This window comes from Colobus angolensis, unplaced genomic scaffold, assembly GCF_000951035.1.
Source record: "Colobus angolensis palliatus isolate OR3802 unplaced genomic scaffold, Cang.pa_1.0 Scaffold65, whole genome shotgun sequence".
Taxonomy (NCBI): Eukaryota; Metazoa; Chordata; class Mammalia; order Primates; family Cercopithecidae; genus Colobus; species Colobus angolensis.
Window position 1 is genome coordinate 4,495,955 of NW_012120154.1, and position 17,676 is coordinate 4,513,630.

Below are 17,676 nucleotides of genomic sequence, written 5' to 3' on the forward strand. Positions count from 1 at the left end.
CCCATCAGCCCCAGGTGGATGGTGGGTGGCTGAGTTCACTCCTGTGCTCTTTCTGCACTGCCTGGGGCTGCCTGCACGACTTCCACATCCTTATCTAGCCCCCTTAGCCCTGGCGATCCGGCTGGCAGCAGGTTCAGGGAAAGATTCAGAAAGCCAGGAGACAGGCAGCTGCCCAGCCCCGTGGGCTTTCAGAGGCCAGGGGAGCCATCCCTCCACGTGTCAAAGCCCACCCACTCCACATCCGTGTGGGTCTGTTGCTTATTCATTCACTTACACTCATTTCTTTATTCACTCAATTGCTCACTCAACAAATATTTGCTGAGCACCTGCTATGCGCTGGATGATGGGGAAAGAGTGGAGGGTGAGCTCAGCAAACTTCCACTCTCAGGAATCTCAGACCCATAGGGCAGGGCAGGCAGGCAGGCAGTCAGCAGACACAGCGACAGGGTCTGGGACAGTGAGGCTATGGGACAGTGATAAGTTCCACCAAGAAAACCCAACGGGGCAAGGTATTTGAGAGTGAGTGGCACAGGCTATTTCAGATTCAGGTGACCAGGGAAGGCCCCTTGGACACCTGGGCATCCAGAAGAAGCTCACCTGCAAAGATCTGGGGAGAGTTTTGCAAAATTAGAAAGACCTGCCACGGCAAAGGCAGGATGCTTCTATGTGTATGGAGAGCGAGAGGAGGCGAAAAGAGCGACCCAGGGTGGTAGAGGTGTGTGGAGATGTCCTGCTTTCTGGTCCTGTGGAGACTAGACTGCAGAGGGGCATGGATGGGAACCAGAGACCAGCTGCAGGCTTGGGAGAGGGCGGCAGCTCAGGCCTGGGGTGAGTGCAGCGCGGAGAGGGGGGATGGTTCTGGAATGGCTGTGGAGGTGGAATCAGGTTCTGGAGGTGGAACCAGCTGATTAGCTGACGACTTGGGCTTTAGGGGATGACCCCGGGGTTTGAGGCCCCAGTGACTGGGTAGTGAGGGAGCTTTGGGGGGCAAGGAAGGGGGGGTGCAACTGGTGGGGGTTGAGGAGGGTGCTGTGGTGCTCAGCCTCCTGGCCCTGCCATGAGAGGTGAGGTGAGTGCTGACAGTCCTGTCTCTGACCCAGGAGGCCCCCCTGATGACCCTCAAGCAGAAGCAGGAATGGATCTGCCTGGAGACGCTCACCCCAGACACCCAGTATGAGTTTCAGGTGCGGGTCAAGCCTCTGCAAGGCGAGTTTACGACCTGGAGCCCCTGGAGCCAGCCCCTGGCCTTCAGGACAAAGCCTGCAGGTACTGGTGGGCAGCAAGGGTGGGAGGGGGCTCAGGCAGGAGGGGATGGCTGGGGGACGAGCTGCTCCATCCTCTCCCTGCCTGGAGTGAGGGTACAGCGGTCAGCTCCATGCCTCATTTGCTGAAACCCTGCAGGGGGCCCGCTTTTCAGACAGGAACAGGGGTTCAGTGAGCGGACGGGGCTTGCCATGGGCCTTGTGAGTTGGGGAGGGGTAGAAAGGCTCTTTTCACTTTTCTCCACCCTGAAATCTCAAACTCCTGGTTTCTGCCGGGGCTGGGGGCAGCTGCTTTCATCTCTCGGCCTGATCTGTGAAATGGGTACACTGACTGTGAGGCAGAGCTGCTGTGAGGAAGGCATGTGACCTTCCAGCAGCCTGGCCCTCAGTGGGTCTGCTGGACATCTGTCCCTCATCGCATCACATTTTGAGTTCAAGTTCAAGCAAGACCTGGGGTCCTCTAAGTGGTGCTTGGAGGCAGGTGGAGAGAGGGGTGCAGCCAGGTGGAGCCCAGGCTGCTGTGGGGGCGGTGGGGGGCTGTAGGCTCACCAGGTGGGTCCATGGGATCTGTCTGGAGCCAGAGGAGCTCTTGGAATGCCACCGTGTCATTTCTTTTTAGCATCAAATCTGGCTTCCCAGAGAGGACGGGCTTAGCCGAACCCTGTCCCCAGCCCTCCAGACGCAGCAGTGTCTGGCAGGGCCCTGGACCGGGTGTTGGAGTGATCCAGGGTGAGTGAGGGCACTACTCTAACCCCTGTCCTTGCTGTTTCTCCCACGCCCGGGCAGCCCTTGGGAAGGACACCATTCCGTGGCTTGGCCACCTCCTCGTGGGCCTCAGCGGGGCCTTCGGCTTCATCATCTTAGTGTACTTGCTGATCAACTGCAGGAACACCGAGCCATGGTAAGAAGGTTCTCCTCCCCTTCCTTCGTACTCCCACCCCTCCCTCATGCACACACATGGACACACACGTACATGCACATGCACACACACGCACACAAGCACACATACACACATGCACATACATACACACATGCACACACACGCACACAAGCACACATACACACATGCACATACATACACACATGCACACACACACGCACACAAGCACACATACACACATGCGCGCACACACACACACACACATACACTTACATGCGCACATGCCACCTTGCTGGATCAGATTCTGGACCGAGCCCCCTGCTCTGATACACCCGTGCTTCCTCTACCCTTCAGAGAGTCCTTCCTGTCCAAAACCTGGCCTTTCCCTGTGTCCCATCCCCACAGAGGGAACCTGTGGAACCAACCCGAGGGGAAGGTGGGAGGTGCAGCCCTCCAGGGAGAGCCCCCGCGGCCCTGTCCGGAGCACTGCTGTCAGGACTGGGGATGCCCGTGTGCCCACATCAGCTGTCTCTGTGTCTGGGTCCCCGCCGGTCCATCTAGGTCTGACTGTCATTCGCTTATTCTCATATTCACTGAGTACCAGCTGCATGCCAGGTACAGCTCAAAGTGCTGGGAACACAGTGGCAGGCCACATGCGTGTGCCCCAGCTCCAGGCAGCTCACGGCCCAGTGCGGGAAGGCAGACAGTCCTGCAGGTGTGTAACGAGACACCGGGATCAGGATAGCGGAGGAGGATGTCGATGTACGGCCATTCCTTAGGATCCATGGGGAACCTGTTCCAGGACCCTCCTCCCCTCCTCGTAGATACCAAAGTCTCTGATTTTTATTTTATTTAATTTATTTTTTGTAAGACAGAGTCTTACTCTGTCACCTAGGCTGGAGTGCAGTGGCGTGATCTCAGCTCACTGCAACCACCACCTCCAGGGTTCAAGTGATTCTCCTGCCTCAGCCTCCCGAGTAGCTGGGATTACAGACACGACACCATACCTGGCTAATTTTTTGTATTTTTAGTAGAGACAGGGTTTCACCATGTTGGCCAAGCTGGTCTCGAACTCCTGACCTCAGGTGATCCACTCGCCTTGCCTCCCAAAATGCTAAGATTATAGGTGTGAGCCCCCACACCCGGCCTCAATTCCCTGATTTAACACAGCAGTGTATTTGCGTGTAACCTACACACATCCTCCCAGAGACTTTAGGTCATCTCTAGATTACTTATAATACCTAATACAATGTAAATGCTATGTAAATAGTTGTTATGCTGTATTTTAAAAATTTGTATTATTTTTTATTGTTGTATTGCTATGAGGGTTTTTTTTTCCCCCCTGAATATTTTTGATCAGGGATTGGCTGAATCTGTGAATGCAGAACCCACGGATACTGACTGCTGACAGTATCAGGAGCAGACAACAGGGCTGGGGCATGGCCAGGGCTGGTTTCCCCGAGGAAGTGGTGATTCTGTTGAAATCTGAAGCAGGAGCCCATGGCGGGGGTGGGTGAAGGGGATCGGGAGAGTGTCCCAGGCAGAGGAAACAGCATGTGCAAAGGCCCTGGGCAGAAAGGAGGGAAGAACCTTCCAGGAACAGAGTGCAGGGACGTGGTGTGGCTGGAAACAGAAGCGGGTTGGGGAGGAAGCTGAACTTGAACCTGGACATGTGGCGGCAGTGAGGCTTCCTGGGACCTCAGGCCATGGGGAGGACTTGGGCGGTGTGCCGAGCAGCCATGGAGGGTTTCTCCAGGAGTGGGACAGGATCCACTTTGCCCTTTGTGGCTCTGGCTGCTGTGCCGAGCGTGACCTGGTGGAGAGCAAAGCAGTGAGGAGGTGACACTTCTGACCAGGCTATGTGGCCCCCTGACGAGAGCCCTGCTTCTCCCAAGAGGTTTGCAAAGTGTGCCTAGCTGTGTCCCCTCACGCGATTTTCCACAGCACTGGGAAGGCAGTGAGTCAGGGGCTACCACTGACTTTCAACTGATGCCAGGACTGGCCAGAGAAGTCAGCTGAATTGCCCAAGGTCACATAGCCAGTTAGTAGTGAGTGCCGCTCTCCTGACCCTCGTCCTGGAGCCGTGGTTCTCAGCAGTATTTGGAGCCCCATTTCCTCTTTCCTCCCAAGAAGACAGGTATTCCTCCACCCACCCATCCCCTCTACCCACAGCTCCCTGCAAGCCTTCAGGGAAACCATGTCCCTGTAGGGGGAGAGGTCCTCTCCCAGGTGTGGGTTCAGTGGCCTCCAGAATGCCCTCCTCCTTGTCATTCTTGTGCCCCTTCAGTCCTTTCTCCACCATGTCATTCTCCTGTTTAACGCTCTTCAGAGACTGCCCACTGCGCTGCAACACACCCCGGCCCTTGAGGGCCTCCACCAGTCATGTGGAACCTTTGTGCAAATCAAAAATGGTGCCTCTTTCTTCAGGGCGATGTACACAGGTTCCAGGCACTCAGTTTGGCAAGCAGAGCATGGGCTGGAATTCAGCCTCACTCATCACCACCTCTCCCACTTCCTGACCAAGCCTAATGCCCTTGGGCAGTGCACAACCTGAACCACCATCCATGGCAGCCCTGACAAGGAATCCTCTCTCCTGTCTCCCTCCTCCTGGTTCACTCCACTTTTTCTAGCCATCTCCATCCCTGACTGCTCTGGCTTGTGTGTTCGCCCCCACTGACCCCCACCTCCCCGTCTCATGTAGCACTCTGCTCTCTGTCTCCACAGAATGAATGATGATGTTGCAACATGCTTTGTGTCTGTCTCCCCATCAGAATGTCAGCTTCTTGAGAGCAGGGACCTCTTTTGTTGGCTATTCTCGTCTCCCCAGTGCCCAACACAGCGTCCTCCCACAGTGAGCACTTAGTATTGGTGGAATAAATACATGAGTAAATGTGGTGTGGCTCTGTGCCTGGCATCCACAGCTGTGGCGCTGATGGCAGGACACCATGGCCCTTCCCGTTCTCACCCTCCTCCTTCCCTTCTCTCCTCTGTCCAGGCTGAAGAAGGTCCTGAAGTGTCACACCCCAGACCCTTCGAAGTTCTTTTCCCAGCTGAGCTCAGAGCATGGCGGAGATGTCCAGGTAGGAGGCTGGGGCGGAGAGACAGAGGCGGCCAGGGGTGTGAGTGGGATGAGGGGGTGGTAGGGGAGTAGCTAATTTTGTGTTTTGTGAGAAGAGACCAAATGCTGAAGTGAGCAGCCTCCAGGGTGGGCATGGGTCTCTTCTCCAGCCCTGGCAATTTCCATCTGAGCCAGACTGCCTGGGTTTTAATCCCAGCTCCATTGCTTTCTGGTTGTGTGACCTTGGGCCTATAGAGCCTCCCTGGTCCTCAGTTTCCCCACCGGTTAGATGGGGAGAAAAACAGTGTTACTATGTGTCCTGCCCTGAGAACTTTGCCTGGCACACAGTGTTCAAAAGAACCCTATCAGGCTTGGCTCACGCCTATAATCCTAACACTTTGGGAGGCTGAGGCAGGTGGATCACGAGGTCAGGAGTTCGAGACCAGCCTGACCAACATGGTGAAACCCCGTCTGTACTAAAAATACAAAAATCATCTGGGCGTGGTGGCGCGCGTCTGTAGTCTCAGCTCCTCAGGAGGCTGAGGCAGGAGAATCGCTTGAACCCAGGAGGTGGAGGTTACAGTGAGCCGAGATGGCGCCATTGCAGTCCAGTCTGGGCAACAGACTGAGACTCCATCTCAAAAAAAAAAAAAAAGTTCCCTATCTGGTGTTACCGTTGCCGGTGTGCTGAACGAACAGGATCTGCCAGCACAAGCTCTCTCCGCCCTACTGTCTGTGCAGACGTGCTCCGTGCTTCTCCTGTCCCTGCCCAAAATTCCTGAGCAGGCTCCATAACTTAGCACAGATACTAACAAGTCTTCCAGTCACTTTGAGTCACAAAACACCGATTCATTTTTAAAGTGCCGGCCCACAGAGCAACAATGCTCTGAACTCCATCTCAAATTCAGTCGTCTCTTCTTCCCCAGCCCATGTCCCCTTCAGGTAGGAAGCTTCGAGAATGAAGGGGTCACGTGGGGGGTACTTTTTACCACCCTAGCCCTACTCTAGGTTCCCAAGATTGGAGAGTGGGGATGAGGTAGGGGCAGAGGGAGGTCAAGAGGAGTGGCGGGCGAGGAAAGCCATGCAGGACCAGAGCTGTCATGACCTGGCTTTGGAGTTCTCTATCAAGGCTGATCAAGGGCCCTTTCTGGAATTCCTTGGAAAACTCCCAAGATGAGAATATCTTAGTTGCAGTACTCTTTTTTTTTTTTTTTGAGACAGAGTCTTCCTCTGTCACCCAGGTTAGAGTGCAATGGCGCGACCTCAGCTCACTGCAACCTCCACCTCCTAGGTTCAAGCGATTCTCCTGCCTCAGCCTCCCGAGTAGCTGAGATTACAGGCACCCACCACCATGCTTGTCTAATTCTTGTACTTTTAGTAGAGACGGGGTTTTGCCATGTTGGCCACGCTGGTCTTGAACTCCTGATCTCAGGTGATCTGCCCGCCTCAGCCTCCCAAAGTGCTGGGATTACAGGCGTGAGCCAACGTGCCTGGCCATTAGTTGCAGCACTCTTAATGTGCAGGAATGCATTACCTTAAAATTCTTCCCTCAGCCTTGAGGGTAGCGAGGTTCCCATCTATAAAGGTATTCAAGCAAGCCACGGCTGCCTGTGTGTCAGAAGCATAGTGATTCCCCCATTGAACTGGTTGGAGGCTGAGCTAGATTAGCTGCATGCTCAGATACCTTCCAGCTTCAAGTCCTGATTCTATGGCCCTAGAACATTGTGAGGTGGGAGCTGCAAACCATTCCAGCTTCCCGTGAGGGCATCCTTGAGTCTAGTGTGTGGAGCGGGGTCCCGAGGAGGAAGGCATGATGTGGCTGGGGACTGGGGCTGGCAAAGCCGGCCCCACCTTTTCTGCATCTGGCTGAGAGACCTACCCTTCTACCCTAGGACCACAGCGGCCGCAAGGCCCACCGCGCTTCCCAGGGGATCCTGGAATGTGTGTGCGCGTGTGGGAGTGTGTGTGAGGGGCACGAGCTTCTCCTGAAGCCCCTTTCAGGGCATTGTGGGCAGAGGCTCAGGCCCAGGAAGTAGCTGGCCACAGGCAGTGGGTTCCTGGCTCACGGGCACTGGCCACAGGCCCGGCCGCTCCCTCTCTGGCTGCAAACTCAGGGCTGCTGCCTGGCCCCGCCCTTGCCCTGGATATCATGAACCTCACCTGAACAGTGCTTTTTCCCTCTCTGCCCAGCCAGTGACCCCTCTTTGCCATCCTCAGTTTATCCTTTCTGCCTCTCTCAGCCTTTTCTTTTGTGGCATAACTCCCGGTTGCGGGAAGGGGGCGGATTTAATTGAGTGGTGTGTGCATGTGTGTGCATGTGTGCATGCATGTGAGCGTGTGTGTGTGTGTCTGTGGAGCAGCTGACTCAGCCTCAGGGACTCCCCCTGGAGAGGAGAACTGGGCATTCATTGCTGGTTCATTAATTCATCTGAAATAGATCCATGAGACCCGCCAGCATCGTGCTGGGCACGGAGGCCTGGGGAGCCCACTGGGCCTGGCCCCTGTGCTTAGGGGGCCAAGTCCAGCTGCTGAGGGGTCCGGGGACAGAGGGTTGTCAGGGCTCCCAAACTCACCCACCCAAGGGCCTGCTGTCGCACCACCAGGAGGGCCTGCTGTCCCCACTCTGCTGTGCAGTCTGTGTCTTACCCTGTTTCGGGTGTTTACATCTCCATTTGCTCACCTCATGTCTCCCTGGTGACCTGATAGGTGAAAGCAAGGAAGTCAGGAGAGACGTGGCTAACTGTTGTGGAAACTGAGGCCCAGAGAGGTGCAGGAGCCTGCCCAGGGTCACACAGTTAGTGAGTGCCAGGGCCAGGGCTAGAACCCGGGTCTTCCCACTCCTTGCCAGGGCTCTCTGGAATCCCAAGCAACTGAGAAGTGCTCTGATGGGCACTTTCCTCTCTCTGGGGATGGGAGGCGGAGGGGGTGGGGGTGGGGACCACAGAGAACTAGGGGAGAGGTGAATCAGGAAACCATCAGCTCCCGCAAGAGACGTTCCCACCACCGTGTAAGCGGAGACACTGGGTCCCAGCTCTGCCGCCTGCCAGTCTGTGATTGGGGCGGGGGCGTGTCCCGTCTCTGGGCATCTGTAAGGTGAACAGGCTGTACTCTCAGCGCCCTTCTGCTTTGACATGGATGGATTGATTCACACACTTGTGCTAGTACCCACTGGACAGTCTGAGGATTCTCTGCTTTCCTGGGTCCCCAGCATCTAGAACAGTGCCAGGCTCACAGCAGGTGTCCAATAAACAGTCACTCTTCAGCAAGCAAACATTCCTGGGCACTACTGGGAGCCAGGCAGGCCAATGCTGGACTGTGGCTCAGGCAGTCTCCCTGGGCTGGTGGCCCAGAGGGCTCCCCAAGCCAGTAGGTGAGTTGGGGGAGTGTGGGGCTATAGTCAGGGAGGGCTTCCTGGAGGGGGCATCTCTGGGTCAACTGCTTCAGGAGGAGGAGTTAGGAGCTGCTGAGAGTCCAGAGGAAGGGGTGGAGGGTGAAGGAAGGTGAAGGAGGCCCCCACTCACCCACCCCCCGCCTTTCTCCCACCAGAAGTGGCTCTCCTCGCCCTTCCCCTCATCGTCCTTCAGCCCTGGTGGCCTGGCGCCTGAGATCTCACCACTGGAAGTGCTGGAGAGGGACAAGGTGACACAGCTGCTCCTGCAGCAGGACAAGGTGCCTGAGCCCTCATCCTTAAGCAGCAACCGCTCACTGACCAGCTGCTTCACCAACCAGGGTTACTTCTTCTTCCACCTCCCGGATGCCTTGGAGATAGAGGCCTGCCAGGTGTACTTTACTTACGACCCCTGCGCAGAGGAAGAGCCTGATGAGGGTGGGGCCGGCACGCCCACAGGGTCTTCCCCCAAACCCCTGCGGCCTCTGTCAGCGGAGGACGACGCCTACTGCACCTTCCCCTCCGGGGATGACCTGCTGCTCTTCTCCCCCAGTCTCCTTGGTGGCCCCAGCCCCCCAAGCACTGCCCTTGGGGGCAGCGGGGCTGGTGAAGAGAGGCTACCCCCTTCCCTGCAGGAGAGAGTCCCCAGAGACTGGGACCCCCATCCCCGGGGGCCTCCCACCCCAAGAGTCCCAGACCTGGTGGATTTTCAGCCATGCCCTGAGCTGGTGCTGCAAGAGGCTGGGGAGGAGGTCCCTGACCCTGGCCCCAGGGAGCCGTTCGGATTCCCCTGGGCGAGGCCTCCTGGGCAGGGGGAGGTCAGGGCCCTTAATGCTCGCCTGCCCCTGAACACTGATGCTTACTTGTCCCTCCAAGAACTCCAGGATCAGGACCCAACTCACTTGGTGTAGACAGGTGGCCAGGGAGGCAGGCAGCTGCCTGCTCTGTGCCGAGCCTGAGGAGGACCCTGTCGAGGGTACTCAGTGCACTGATGAGGACACTCAGTGTCCAGTTGCCGCCGGATGTCTCCACCCCAATGGCCCCCACCCAGTCCTGCACACTTGGCCCATCCATTTCCAAACCTCCATTGCTGCTCCCTGGTCCTGTTGCCCGAGCCAGGAACTGTGTGTGTTGCAGGGGGGCGGTAATTCCCCAACTCCCTCTTTAATCACAGAGTCCCACGAGTTTAGGCTCTGAAGCATCACTCCTCTCCAGCCCTGCAGCTATTCACCAGTATCAGTCCTCGCGGCTTTCCAGGGCTCCTTGCCCTGACCTCCTCCCTGGGTTTTCGGCCCCAGCCTCCTCCCCTCCCTTACACCTCCACAGGGCAGCCTGAGTGTGCTTTGCAAAACCCAAAACCCAAAACCCAAATATGGCCATGCTCCTCCTCGGTTCAAAACCTTGCACGGGCCCCACTGCCCTCAGCCCCATTTCTCAGCGTGGTACTCGCACCTCCGGTGTTGTGTGAGGACAGCCCCTCCTGCAGTCCTCCTACCATTGTCCTGAGCCACTCGGAGCTCCCTCACACCCGCTCTGTTGCAGGTGCTATTCCCTGGCCCTGCTGTGCTCTCCCCCTTATCTGGGTGACAAACTTCCCTGACCCCTCAAATGCCCATTTTGCTTCCCCTGGAGGGAAGCACTGTCTCCCTTAATCTGCCAGAAACTTCTAGCATCAGTGCTGGAGGGAGAAGCTGTCAGGGACCCAGGGCGCCTGGAGAAAGAGGCCCTGTTACTCTTCCCTTGGGATCTCTGAGACCTCAGGGTGCTTGGCTGCTGCATCCTTAATGCTGGGGCCCAAGTATGGGCGTAGATGCCCCCACAAAGTGGACGCCTGCTGCATCTTCCCACAGTGGCTTCACAGACCCACAAGAGAAGCTGCTGGAGAGTAAACCCCGGAGTCCGAGGCCCAGGCAGCAGTCCCCTCCTAGTGGTGGGCCCTGATGCTGCCAGGCCTGGGACCTCCCACTCCCCCTCCACCGGAGGGTCTCCTCTGCAGCTCAGGGGCTGGCACACTGGCCTTCAGAAGGGCAGCTTCACAGGGCAGGGCCTCATCATCTTTTCACTGCCCCAGACACAGTGCCCAGTGCCCCATGGTATACCCTGGATGAATGAATTAATTACCTGGCACCACCTCGTCTGGGCTCCCTGCACATGACATTCACACAGAAAGGCAGAGTCCCGTGCCCATTAGGTCTGGCATGCCCCCTACTGCAAGGGGCTCACCCCCCACCTGGCAGTCCTCCCCCTCTCACACAACTGGCCCCTTCCTTCTCGTGCCCCCCACCACGACCCCTCCACTTATCTTTCCTCTGCCTCAGGCAGATCACATTGCAATGGCTCAGACAACCTTCTATCCCAGCTAACTCTGACCTGGCAGCCCTCAAGCACCTGCACTTATAGGCCCTGCTCACAGCTGATTGGGCACCTGACCACACGCCCCCATAGGCTGACCAGCAGCCTATGAGGGGGCTTGGCACCAAGCTCTGTCCAATCAGGTAGCCCCGGCCTGAACTAGCCAATCAGATCATCTCTGTCTCGGGCGTTTGAACTCAGGGAGGGAGGCCCCTGGGTGTAGGTGCTCACGGACAAGGCTCCCTGGAAAACGTAGACAAGCGTTGAGCCACTAAGCAGAGGACCTGGGGCTCCCAATACAAAAATACCGCCAAGAGGGCTGCCGACCATTTGGTCAGGATTCCTGTTGCCTTTATATCCAAAATAAACTCCCTTTTCTTGGGGTTGTCTGAGTCTTGGGTCTGTGCCTTGAAAAGAGCTTAATTATGGGACAGTCTCACTTCCTGCCATAGGGTCCTGAATGTTTCAGACCCCAAGGGGCTCCACACCTTTGCTGTGTGTTCTGTGCCAGTATGACCTGGGCGTCGTCTCTCATCATCTGGAAACAACCTTGAGAAGCAGGTGCTTTATTCTCCATTTTGCCGATTAGGAAACAGGTCCAGGGAGGTGGAGAAACACAGTTAATGGTTGGTTGCACCAGGATTCAAACTCAGGTACATACTAAACCTCTCTGCAAGTCAGTTTCCTTATCCCCCCAAATGGAAATTGTATTTGCCTGCTCCACTTTGGGAGGCTCCCACTTCTTGGGAGGGTTATATTTTTTTAAGTCTTAATCATTTGTGATATATGTATGTATACATCCGTATCTTTCAATGGTCTGTGTGTACCATCTTTGTGATTATTTTCTTAATATTTTTTCTTTAGGTCAATTCATTTTTGTTGAAATACATTTATGTAAAGAAAAATCTTCATGTTACTCTGTAAATGAAAAAAATGATTTTCGCTATAAATAAAAGGTAACTGTACAAAATAAGTACAATGCAGCAAAATAGTGTTGATATTCATTGCCTGCGGTAAACCTGTTGTCTCTTCAAGGAGAAATGAGAAGCTGTTGGGGAGCTGTTAAAGATATCTCAGGGCCAAATGCAAACTTCTTCCTTGAGAGAAAGGAAAAGGATTGTAAAGGGAGTATCTTCTTCACTAATAGGAGTCAGGACTGTCTGTCATATTCTGTGTCCAGGTATCAGCTCATGGTCATATCCCACAAGTGTATGCCTGGCGAAGTATTGCACTTGATGACGGATCCCTCTCTCTCTCTCTCTCTCTCTTTCTCTCTCTGTCTCTCCCTCTGTCCCTCCAGATAGATAGATAGATGATAGATAGTGTCCTGATAAAAGTTGGACCAGACCATGGGTGGCAATTCCTGGCATTCGTAAATCCACACTCATGGCAAACATTGCTGATCAATTGCACCCATGCACGGCAGACATTTCTAATTGACCACAGCCCTCCTCTTGCAGAGCCTGGGTGCAGCTTCAGATTCTGCAATGCTGTGCTGTAGGCAGGCCCCAGGTGGTCACAGCTGATAACTGATGACTTCTCTGGACCATCTAATTCCTCAGGTTCCTAACACAAAAGGAGCGCTTATGTTTTCCAACTCCAATTTCCCAGGCAGGGAAAACTGAAGCTGAGAGGATGGAGACTGGAAAGCTGAGAGGGAGCTGTGAGAGGCAAGCCCAGGGAACCCAGGTGTCCCCACCATGTCTGGTGAGAGACTTGAGCTGGCAGAGAGCAGAGTCAGGGTCACCTTATGCCAGGTGCAGATGGAGGGATGGGCCAGCGGTCACTGTACGTCATGCTCAGTGTGCATCCGAGTGTGGCTCTTGGGAGAGGAGACAAAGAGGAAGCAGCTGGTGGCAGGGGTGGTGGTCAGATTGCAGGAGGGGCCTGGGTCAGATTCAGGAGACAAGAGCAGCACCAGCTGGGGACCAGGCAGCCGCTGGGGCCCTGGAGAACCATCAGGTGCGGAGCGGGAAGCAGGAGGCAGCCGGGAGCCAGGGCAGATCTGGTGGGTAAGAGAAAAAGGAGGAGAGGTGGCGGGGGAGCCTTCCAGCCTCTCATGTTTCCTCTTTGTTGAACTAGATTTGTTCCTTTGCTTCCCCCGTTCCCCCAGTTCCCATCTCTTATTCGAAGCAACTTTCAGGGCCTGCATTTCCGAAGTAAATTATGGTGGGAAGTGTAGGCCCAGATCTAGGAAGAATCACCCACCACTGTCCTCCTCATTACTGACAGCTGAAAAACAAGACCAAGGAGGACAGTAAGAAGGGGCAAGGGAACCAATACTTCCACTCTACACATTGTGCCAGCATGGCCTGGGCGTCGTCTCTCATCATCCGGAAACAACCTCGAGAAGCAGGTGCTTTATTCCCCATTTTGCCGATTAGGAAACAGGCCCAGGGAGGTGGAGAAACGCAGCTGATGGTTGGTAGCACCAGGATTCAAACTCAGGTACATCTGACTCCAGAGCTTTCGGCCCTTAGCATATGGAAGGCTACCTAGGGGATAATTATACTGATAGGAAAATACCTAGTAAAATTTCAGTCTCAGCTTCCTGGCATCAACTTAGGGGGGGAAAAGATGTCACGATCCATGACTGTGATTGTGGGAGAAAAAGCAAAGCCCTCTGACAGCTTGGCAGGTAGATGGGGCAGAACGGTGGCCAGCAGAGGAGGCTGAGGCCGATGCTTTTTGGTGAGGCCGAGGTGGTCTTATCCCCTCCTCCTCCTCTGTAACTGGGCCCCTCCTGCTGCCTCCACCCTCCAAGTTGGTCCAGTGTCCCTCTGGGCCAGCATTTCACTGGTTGCTCCCACCCCCCACCCTGGTGACCCCTGTGCCACAGACCTGACACCATCACTCGTATTCCTGCTCAGCCTCCTCCTCCTGCTCTGCCTGTCCTCACGGCCGCCTGCCCCTCTGATCCTTCCACCTCTGAGCCCTGCCAGGCTGATCTGGCTGAGGGTCATATCTGGCCACACCGCATCCTTGCTAAACCTCCAGTGACCCACTGTCATTTTCAGGATAATGGCTGAGGTCCTTAATGTGATCCTCCATGACTTGGGGGACTTTGGGGAGGTCCCATCGGCTCTTATGCCTCAGTTGCCCCATCTATGAATTGGGCAGGCAGATTGGATGATTTCTAAGTGCTCTCCTAGCCCTGACATTCTGTGGGTGTCACATGGAATATGGCTTGAGGCCTGGACTACATCTATTTCACGTCAGGTGTTGGTGCTGGGGTTGGGGGGTGGGGATGAGAGTAGGGACTGCAACTGACTCATTTGCCTGGCACCGGTTGATCCTGGGTTTGAAGTAGCCCTGCCACCCAACCAATCTGCCCTCAGGTTCCTATGCATCCCTCAGAACCCCAGTCAAGCATCTCTGCTTCTGGCAGGCCCTCTGATTTGCCCCCAAGTGGAGTAGATTACTTCCTCCTCCTGTCCCCGTCCTGAGCTACCCCTGTTATAACCAACTGTTGTGCCGTGAGTCAGACCCTGGGCTAGATTCTGGGGATCTAAGGGTGATACTAATAGTTTTGGAAGAACATCAGATAGAGCCCCGTTAGCTCAAGCCTTTAGTCAGAAAAGCCAGGCACAAGAACAGTCTGAAAGGACCTTCGAATTGGGGAAGTAGGGTGGAATGTTGGGTTACGCTTTAGCAAGGCGGCTCAGCTGGAACTCAGCTAGTTTTGGTTATAGTCAATTGAGGATGGTGTTTGGAAGAGAGAGGAATTGTTCTTGCAGATTAGCAGCCATGGCTTAACAATTTGGGCTTTATCAACAGGCAGTGGGGGGTGGACAGCTTTGGGGTCAAGGATCTGTGAGAGCCACTGTGGAATGTTCTCGGTCCTTCAAAGTCTGCAGGTATTGAGTACTTAGATGCGTCAGACTCTGTTCTAAGCACATTGATCCTTCCATTCGCTAGAAGGATCCTTAACTCACTGGATCCTTAAACAAATGCCATGAGAGAGGTACTATTCTTAGCCCATTTTATAGCTGAGCCTATGGCTCAGAGTGGTCAAGTGACTTGCCCACGATCACACAGCTAGAATGCAGTGGAGCAAGGCGTTGAACCCAGGCAATATTTAGTACCCACAGGGCACAGCTCCTGACAGCTCCAAAGTGTGTGAACCCCTGGTATCTCATACAATCACACAGTGACCTAACAAAACAGGAATGACAGAGGTTCTGAGTCCTGTTCCTCAGTTGAGGCCCGGAGGAGGCCCTGAGGGGATGGGGGTGCCATGTCCCGGGCCACACAGTGCATTCGGTAGTGGGGGAGGGAGTGTTGATGAAATGTGAGCTCACCACTGGCACCTGTGACGGGCCTGGGACATCCCCTAGGCTGACTTGCCTAGAGACATTTTCCACCACCAGGGCTATGACACACTTGAGGCTCCCATCACAGAGCCTGGCAGAAAGTGAGGCAGGAAGCGCTGAGTGGTGAGAGACGCAGGTCGGGTAGTGGAGGGGGAGTGCCCGGTCTGTGATTCCAGGAAGCCAGGATGCAGAGGGAGGGAGGAGCGGAGCTGGCAGACGATGTCTCATCTCCCATTCCTCTATGTGCCTGGCCTCATACCGGGCAGTTGCCACAGAGAGGAGGCCGGCTACTGCTCGGTCCACAAAGAGTCTCTAGCCTTGTCTGGGAGGGAGTGACTCTGGGGGACACACACAAGTGGACCAGCTGATCACAGCCCTCCCTCGCTGTGGAGGAATTGTGGAATGCTGTGTGGGGCTTTAGCAAGACAGGCTGAGCCAGAGTTCAGCTAGTTTTGGATAGTTGGTTGAGGATCGTGATTAAAAGAGGAAGGAATTGTTCATTCATTCATTTATTCATTCAACAGACATTTAGGAGGGCCTAGTATGTGCAAGCCACGGTGTTGGAGATCCAGCAGTGACAAAGCCCCCTTAATTCTACCCTTTCAGACTCTGTGGCCGCTTTGGGGCAGTGTGGTGTAGTGGTGATAGCCCTAACGCTGAGGCCCCACAGCCTGGGTTAAGCACTGGCCCTGCTGCCTATCAGCTGTGACTTTGGACAAATACCTAAGCTTCTCTATGCCTCAGTTTTCTCATCTGTAAAAGGGGACAATACCAGGACTGTCGTGAGGATGAAAGAAATAATTGAACATGGCAGGGTGTGGTGGCTCGCACCCGTAATCCGGCACTTAGGGAGGTCCAGGTGGGAGGATCCCTCGAACCCAGGAGTTCAAGACCAGGCTGGCCAACATGGTAAGACCTTGTGTCTACAAAAAACATACACAAAAAATTAGCCAGGCATGGTGGTACACACCTGTAGTCCCAGCTGCCAGGGAGGCTGAGGTGGGAAGATCCCTTGAGCATGGGAGATTGAGGCTGCAGAGAGCAGTCATTGTGCCACTGCACTCCAGCCTGGGCAGCAGAGTGAGACCCTGTTACAAAAAAAGAAGTAAGTGAATGTAAAGTACTTACGAGAGAAGAGCTAGCCATGGGAGGGACAGACAGGCACAGGGAAGTGACCAGGCAGCCCAGGGGCCACAGATATGGAAGCTGCTGACTTGCCGGTTGGCCTTTTGGATGCTCTGTTGCTGTGTCGGTGATGGCTGTTTGGGGCAGGGGATGAGCTGGACACTTGCAGGCTGGGTGTCTCTTGACACCTCCCTGCCCTTTCCAACCTCCTATCCCGGACAGCTCATCTCCCTCAAGTACCTGGGTAGATCTTGGGGGATGATGGTTTGGGATAAGGCCCAAATCTATGATGACAAGATTCTAGGAGGTGTGACAAACACTGAAGGAAATCTGTGAGGTCTTCTTCCTACCTCTTAAATCCAGCCATGCTGGCTGCCACCAGCCTAGTTCAGGGCCAAGGACATTGTGTCCCTCCCAATTCTGTACCACTTGGCCCCTTTGAGCCTCAGTCTCTTCATCTAAAATGGGATGAAGTGAAATTTCAAAGGCCAGGTGCGGTAGCTCACGCCTGGAATCCCAGCACTTTGGGAGGCCGAGGCAGGTTGTTCACCTGAGGTCAGGAGTTTGAGACCGGCCTGACCCACATGGTGAAACCCCGTCTCTACTAAAAATACAAAAAAATTAGTTGGGCATGGTGGCCTGCACCTGTAGCCCCATCTACTCAGGAAGCTGAGATAGGAGAATTGCTTGAACCTGGGAGGCAGAGGCTGTAGTGAGCTGAGATTGCACCACTGCACTCCAGCCTGGGCAACAGAGTGAGACTCTGTCTTAAAAAAAAAAAAAGAAATGAAATTTCAATGTTTGGTAGCCTACCTTGTGCCCAGCAACTACTACTCATTCATTCTAATCTATTTATTGAGCTTCTACTATGTGCACTGGACTGTTCATATTGGACATTTCAGTTTGAGATAGCTGGGATTGCTTGGAATGGCTTGATGGGTAATCCCAGTGTTTGGGTGGGTGGCCGGCTGTTCCCAGCCAACGGTTCAGTGATTCTCGTAACAGTGGGTGTAGGAGAGCACCTGTTACAGTGTCAGTCCGAGCAATCAGCCAGGAACAGTACATGTTGGCGAGAGAATTCTATTGCTTGTAATTTATGCAAATATGAAACTAACAATGAAACCCTTGCTGCTGGGATCCCAAACTCAGATGCTGACAGGGGCTGGGGTTTGGGTAGATATTAGCCGCAGTGATGAAATGCTGACAGTGTACACTCAGTAGATGCGGGCCCCATTCTGAGTTCCTCACACAGATTCTGTCTATCTTCACAACACTTAGGCTTATTGTCTCATTTGCTA

The 17,676-nt window shown here is 54.7% G+C and overlaps 1 protein-coding gene across 2 annotated transcripts in view; it reads left to right on the plus strand.

The window, feature by feature from the left end:
- Positions 1-10,810, plus strand: part of IL2RB (interleukin 2 receptor, beta) — a 48,603-nt gene extending 37,793 nt beyond the window's left edge. For both annotated transcript variants that reach the window (XM_011964291.1, XM_011964292.1), the window contains exons 7-10: positions 1,101-1,266; positions 2,049-2,163; positions 5,138-5,222; positions 8,747-10,810. In XM_011964291.1, the coding sequence (XP_011819681.1) occupies positions 1,101-1,266; positions 2,049-2,163; positions 5,138-5,222; positions 8,747-9,499 (1,119 nt within the window). In that variant the 3' untranslated portion in view covers positions 9,500-10,810. The remainder of the gene's footprint in view (positions 1-1,100; positions 1,267-2,048; positions 2,164-5,137; positions 5,223-8,746) is intronic.
- The last annotated feature ends 6,866 nt before the right edge of the window (positions 10,811-17,676 follow it).